General features: G+C 35.8%; 1 protein-coding gene across 1 annotated transcript; it reads right to left on the reverse strand.

Moving 5' to 3' along the window:
• Nucleotides 1-2,283: 2,283 nt before the first annotated feature.
• Nucleotides 2,284-5,847, reverse strand: LOC107812356 (putative E3 ubiquitin-protein ligase RHY1A). The gene is made up of 4 exons (XM_016637418.2): nt 5,716-5,847; nt 5,338-5,628; nt 3,963-4,153; nt 2,284-2,939 (listed from the first exon to the last, which is right to left on the reverse strand). Exons 1-4 carry the CDS (start codon nt 5,824-5,826, stop codon nt 2,531-2,533), a joined length of 1,002 nt encoding a protein of 333 aa, XP_016492904.2. The 5' UTR covers nt 5,827-5,847; the 3' UTR covers nt 2,284-2,530.
• Nucleotides 5,848-6,620: the final 773 nt, after the last annotated feature.

Raw genomic sequence — 6,620 nt, forward strand, 5'->3', positions numbered from 1 at the left:
TAAGGATGTGTTGAACTCATATGCCTTTTCACAACAATACTTTATCATAAATCATGATCTCAAAACAATCTCAAAGTAGCTTAAAAATAATAGATGAACATCGTAGCTTTTTAAGGCGCGGTTAATAATAATTTATCGTGACTATGGGTATGATTCCCGTGGCATAGTCATGATACATAATCCCCCAATTCGAGTGTGCGTTTCATGTGACTCGACCATAATTTCAAATAATAAAATTAACATGTTATAGATCGCGGGTGCGTTTCAAATGACGCGATTTGCAATGTGTACAAGAACAAACAAGTGTACGACATCGTAACTTATTCAAGAAATAACTCCGTAAATACTAAAAAGCAGTTTAAATAAAAACGGTAAAAGATAAAATGCATAATAGGTTTTAAACATGTAATGAATCAGATAATTAGGCCAAGTATTAATTGTTAAGTGACCGTGCTAAAACCACGGAACTCGGGAGTGTCTCGCACCTTCTCCCGGGTTAACAGAATTCCTTACCCGGTCTTCTGTGTTCGCAGATTATAAATAGAGTCAATTTCCTCGATTTGGGATTTTAAAATAAACCGGTGACTTAGACACCATAAATTATCCCAAGTGGCAACTCTGAACTAAATAAATAATCTCATTTCGAATAATGTCACTTAAATTAGAAAAACTCTCTATCCCTCGGGTTAAAGGAGGTGTGATATAATCGACCATTGAATGACCTAAGAAACTCTTTTCTTCTTTCATCCAATTGCCCTGGCCAAGGTCTTAGTTTGGTTGTTTATAATTCATGACAACATGGAGGTTAAACTCATTACCAAGAGTTGACAGATTTCATCTTGATCAATCACTATTTCTACAAGAATTTAATCGTACCCAATATCCTTTCAACTATCGCCCTATGGCCATAGGTGTCTAGTATCAAAGCATAATAAATAAGTTGTCAATTACTATGACGATCTCAGGTCAAAGGAAACTCTTACATCACATTCTTCAAGAGAATATCATATTGACAGTTTATGATAATTTTAACCATTAGGAATTATCCAATGAGTCGGTTCAATGATCATATCTCTATATGCATCATCTATCTATGTGATTTAGTTAATGAGATCAACTAATCTTTATCCAATAAAGACGATCACATAAATATTGATCTAACCGGATTACTAATGTCCAAATTAATAATCCTAGGATCAAGAACAAATTTAGATTAAATTATAAGAAACTTTACTCTCATTATCATGATCTCCATCATGATGTCAAGTCTCAAAATTTAATCAAAGACTTTATCAGATGTCATATATATATTTTATATCAAGTAACGTACATAAAAATATGTTCAAATCAAGGTACATCGTGTTTTCCTTTGCGCCTCCTTTCATCGTCTATGGGGGATATAAATATCATTTTTTATGCTTTAAGTAAATCTCATGAAGTGATATATAGTTATTTACAGAAAATTAAATTACTTCCGGGGATAACTCTATACATAAACAAAGAAGCCAACATCATCATTGCGTATTCCCTTTGGAAATGGAGCAATAAAACCCAACTCATGACTAACGCAACTTACACTAATTCTCAAAGTTCACGTTGTTGCTGATGATGTAGCTAAAAAGCTCCAATGTGGTGTACAACAGTAGTGTTGGCTATATTGTTTGTATCCCCCACCCCCACCCAAAACGTCGCTTTAATTTTCAGTGAATTCATTCAAAGGAAAATTTCTGAAGAATTACTTTCTAGAAAATCTTTTAGGAAAATCGAGAAATCTATGAAAATAATAATCAATCACATAATTTTCTAACTTCGTGAAGAAAATGAATCGCATAACAAGACTTTGTTTATCGCCTTCATCACGCCATGGGCTGTTGACGTACGAGACTTGTAGTCCTGTTCTAAACAACACTTAGTGATTACAAGTAGAAATAACGCATATATTTCTCGTCTAAAATCTTTTGGTAAACTTGGAATCTGAGTAATTCAAACAATGACGATATTAATTACACGAAACTTATGATGAATTCCTCAAAAACAACACTTCATGAACTCCATCAAGAATGGAAAAACACATGTCAGGATATCAGGTCTAAGTATAAATAATTGTTTATTCTAATGCGAGTATAAATGAATTACAGTGTAATAACACAATTAGCAACAGATTTTGGCGCTGCCTAATCAAGAGATATTTGTAAGAGTGCACATTTGTAAGAATGGCCCACATTTATGAGATATAAAAAATGTTATTTTCTCTAGTTAGCAAGTTAAAGAAGCGACAGGACATTTCACTTTGACTAGTCTCTTCAAATAAGTACAAGTTTCTTGGCAAGCATCAAACATACATGTCTGTTATGGTGTTCCTAGGGGAATGCAAGTAGTCGTCACTTTGTACAAGAACTTCTCTTGGCCGTAAGATCAAAATGAAACAAAAAGTCCATAGAATAAATTATTCAAGTCCTGTTCCTGTTCTACTCATTTTATGGAAAACTACCATTCAAACAACAAAAAGTCAAAGTAATAAAAAAGGAGATCACGACCTTTCTTTGGTTCTACAAGAAGTCACAAGTATAGCTCCTCGACAATATGGGCAATCCCCACAACTCCGTACCCAGGGTTCCAAGCAGCAAGGGTGAAACCTATGCCCACATGGTAAACATGTTAGCTTGTCTCCTTCCAGAAAAGCATCTAGACATATGCTACATTCAAGTACCGCCGTGGCATGTGTTTCTTCATCTCCCTTGTCTGAGTTGCTGAAAACCCCAATATGCAGTAACTCCACGGCTTCTTGACTCAAACCTGGGGGTCTCTTGTTTTTTTCTCTCCACAAAGAATCCGTGCCGGGGGTATCTGTTTCCCAATCACCAGCATCGGCAAGCCTGAAATCATCCTCAAATGTGACGTTGTTGCGATGGGTGCTTGTTGGGCTCCTGTTACTTCGCCTAGCAGAAGCCAATATCAACATTCAATCAACTAGACCATATGCAATACTTTTAAAGTTCCACTTAAACTGACAGTGAATATTAAGATATTTTAAAGAAGCAGTGAACTAAAAGTTTCCTTGGTTCAACATAGAAGTTCTAAGTGGTACACAGGATGCAAGGACCAAGTTTAGCCAACATAGCACATCCTAAAACAGACAGGTTGATTGACCAACTTTGAGTGATATCAAGTGCCAAATTGCTCGTGCCAAACAGAAAGGAGGATACGCTTTCCATCTTAAATAAGTTTTCCATAACTTAAATCTTATCATGAGTACCATCAAAGCAACTTACAAACATTTGTGAAAAATTTACAAACATTTGTGAAAAATCATTCCTACAAGAAAACCAGTATGGAGTTGAAAGCCAAAACTGTAGATTGTAAGATCTGCCGGTGAAGTCACATTCTAAAACATGTCCTTTAACCTATACAAACAAGGAGAGACAGAGACTACGAAGGGTCAGTAAAATCAGCTAAGACTTCTTAATAAGCACTATGCAACTGTGTAAAAGGAGCAAGACATCATAATAATCATATCCATTATAAGCCCGTTCACTACAGGAAACTTTCATCTCTAGTCTTTGTATTCTGACACTAGCTCATTTTCCATATCCTAATGACCCAAGACAATTGGTTCTAGGAATCAGATGAGAACTCAAGTTCATCAAGACCCAAGCAAATTCATGCCTGCTTTATAATGAGTTTATCCACGTAAAAACATACTCTTACCTATCTCAGCATTTGTATTCTTGAAAAAAAACATCGCTGGATTTTTTTAATCAAACAAGTTGATTTTTTAATTTAAAATTATGATAAAATTATGAAAAAGGTCAAATCTATGTTAAATTCTGAAGGTTGAATTCTGAACATGCAGCATTAACTGCAACTGTTTAACCCAGAAAAGTACATACTATTGGGTATCATGGATTCTTACTTATCTAAAAAAACAAAGCTATCTGGCTTCATGGATTCAAAGCACCAACCTGTTTCCAGATATGGTTACACCTCTCAACCTTTGCAAAAGCCTTTCCCTTGCAAGTAGTACAGCACCAGGGAGTCGCTCACTACCAGAGGTTCTCATCCCATCTCGTATCCTGTTACCGTTTTCTGCATGACTGATGTTCTCTGAAGCAGCATGGCTACTCCCAGAGTCAAGCCAAATAGATTCGCGCTCCTAAATTGTGAAAGATCATATTAATTAGCACCAATGTTTTAGGTCACCTTCAAAAATCAAATCCTATTAGTAAAACGAGCTGAAAAAAATACAGAAAGCTCACATCCAACACATTTTTGCACCTCGAATCAGCAAGTACATTAAATTAAACATACAGCACTAAAAATACACGGTATCACAAAACGCACAAAGAGCAATATAGTCAGGCACTAAAATCGTAACAACACGATGAATGAGCTAAAATAATCCATACATACAATACCATTTACCAAACGTATAAAAGTTGATGAATGAATCATTGAAGAGAGCAACTTAAAGATGTCGCGCATACATAGGGAAGTACCACAAACCAGCAATATTACGGGCATCACGGGACAAGCATCTTATAATCAAGCTAATCCAGTGCAAAATAGTGAACAATTACACTAAGCAACAGCTATTATTTCTGAATTTCAGCTAAGCAATACCAGGCTTGCACCTATATACAAGCTGTCGTATCACATTGCTCTACTCATCTGACGGGGGATTTATATCACTGCCACGCCAAATCGCGCTAATACCTTAAAAGATGTTGCCATAAATTGCAGAGATTGATTGGAAAGAGAGAAATTGCCTCTTGTGAGAAGTAAATAGCAAAAGATGAAAGCAAATGATCCATATAAGAGTTAGTTGGGATTAAAGCTTAGTTGTTACATTTATCATCATATGCTGTGTTCGGAAGTACGATAAGGCACATATGATGCCAATTAAAAGTATTATCTTTTATTGCGACACAATCTCAGCAGTCCTTCAGTCAAAGCGACCGCTTACCCCATCAGAAAATATCATATTAAGGCGGTGAACCATTTGTGTATTATCTACATTCAGTGCCGTTGAGGCGTATTTAGTTCATTCCCCCTTTCCTTAATCTAACTAACCCAGGCAAGAAATTAGAGTTAAAAACCGATAATAGGAAAAGGAAAAAGGAAAGGATACGCTGAAACAACATCTGGATTCAGCTATTTAGAAATTCTAATATTTAATATATGTATGTTGACCACTGTGACTCAAACTCTCGTCTTGCTGTACGCAATTTAGAAGCTCTGGTCGAATATATTATGCCAGCGCAACACAATAGATAAAGCAGCACCTAAATTTTTTTATATTATCATTATACATATAATTAAAAAAAATCAAACTCTTACAGAAGGAGCGAAACGTCTAGGGCGGTGAGGAGAGCGGTGCAGAGGTTCACAATCGCTGGCATCGAGGCGATCACGCCGGATATTATTGCCGCCTTGCTGGTGGTTGTGATGATGACGGCGGCGATTGTGAATGCTGTGGTGGTGAGAAATTCGACCCGGCAATGAATCGGACCCTAATTCGGGATCGGTTCGGCCGTAACGAGACCTCCTAGTGAAGAATAGCTCTGAAGCACTCGTCATGCAATTCGAAACACGCTTTGTTCTACAAGAATGCTCTGAGAGAATGGTACACTTACATAATATTCGCAAGAAATCAGTATTTATAGAGAGCCATAGCAGATAGAATGGGAAATTTCGAAGAGAAGAAAAATCACATACCTTGGGAAGAAATGGGGAGGAAGAAGAGAGAGAAAGTGATTGAACAAATTGGACTGTAGTTCCTAGAGCTGGACACTCGCTTTTTTCGCGATGGGCAGTTACCAAATTCATAAGGATTATACTTTGGGAAAATAAATGGGCTTGGACCTGTTTAAGAGCATTCACTGCCACAGCACCAGCCCATAAATGTCGAGTTATCGGTTTCTTTTTCGTGAAAATAGCGTGGGCTAGCCAATTAAAAAATAGCTAATATTTATAAAATCATTAAAAAATAATCAAAATTTATTGAAACACAAAAAAATTTAGCATAATATGCTGGATTATGGAGCTCCTGCGTATAAACATTCAACATATTATGTTGGAATTCCAGCACACGGAAAGTTCAGCATAATATGCTGGATTATGGAGCTCCTGCGTATAAATAAACTTCCAGCACATTATATTGGAACGGCATCCCATTATGAAATTCCAGCATATTATGCTAGAAGCTCATATGTAAAAAAATTAAACTCCAGCATATTATGCTGGAATATTTTCGGATTTTTAAACGTGACTAAATTTCGATTATTTTTAAAACTGTGGCTATTTTTCAATTACCAATTGTAAATCTGGCTATTTTTTTAATTTTTTCCCTTCTTTTTCTTCTTCGGCCTGTTTTTTTTTTCTTTCAATTTTCTTTTTAACAAAATAAATTTATAGCTAGGTACATATGGTAGTATTAATAAAGTGAAAAGCATGGAACATTTGGTCATGGATTCATATTATATACCCCGATAATATAAATTGTACCGTAACTACCTTATAAGAACCCAATTCTGTAAATAATTCATACTGCCGATTTATAGAACTTGCAAATTTATTATTTAAATCCAAAAACCTCCTAAATATAACAAGCTAGTGAAACA

Source organism: Nicotiana tabacum, chromosome 19, assembly GCF_000715075.1.
Source record: "Nicotiana tabacum cultivar K326 chromosome 19, ASM71507v2, whole genome shotgun sequence".
NCBI lineage: Eukaryota > Viridiplantae > Streptophyta > Magnoliopsida > Solanales > Solanaceae > Nicotiana > Nicotiana tabacum.

Bases quoted from the DNA above. Each gene is read 5' to 3' on its own strand.
- LOC107812356 (XM_016637418.2), bottom strand. From the start codon at position 5,826: ATGAATTTGGTAACTGCCCATCGCGAAAAAAGCGAGTGTCCAGCTCTA. The intron at 5,629-5,715 runs GTATGTGATTTT...ATATTATGTAAG, and splicing joins CCTCCCCATTTCTTCCCAAG to TGTACCATTCTCTCAGAGCA. The intron at 2,940-3,962 runs GTTGGTGCTTTG...GGCTTCTGCTAG, and splicing joins GTAACCATATCTGGAAACAG to GCGAAGTAACAGGAGCCCAA.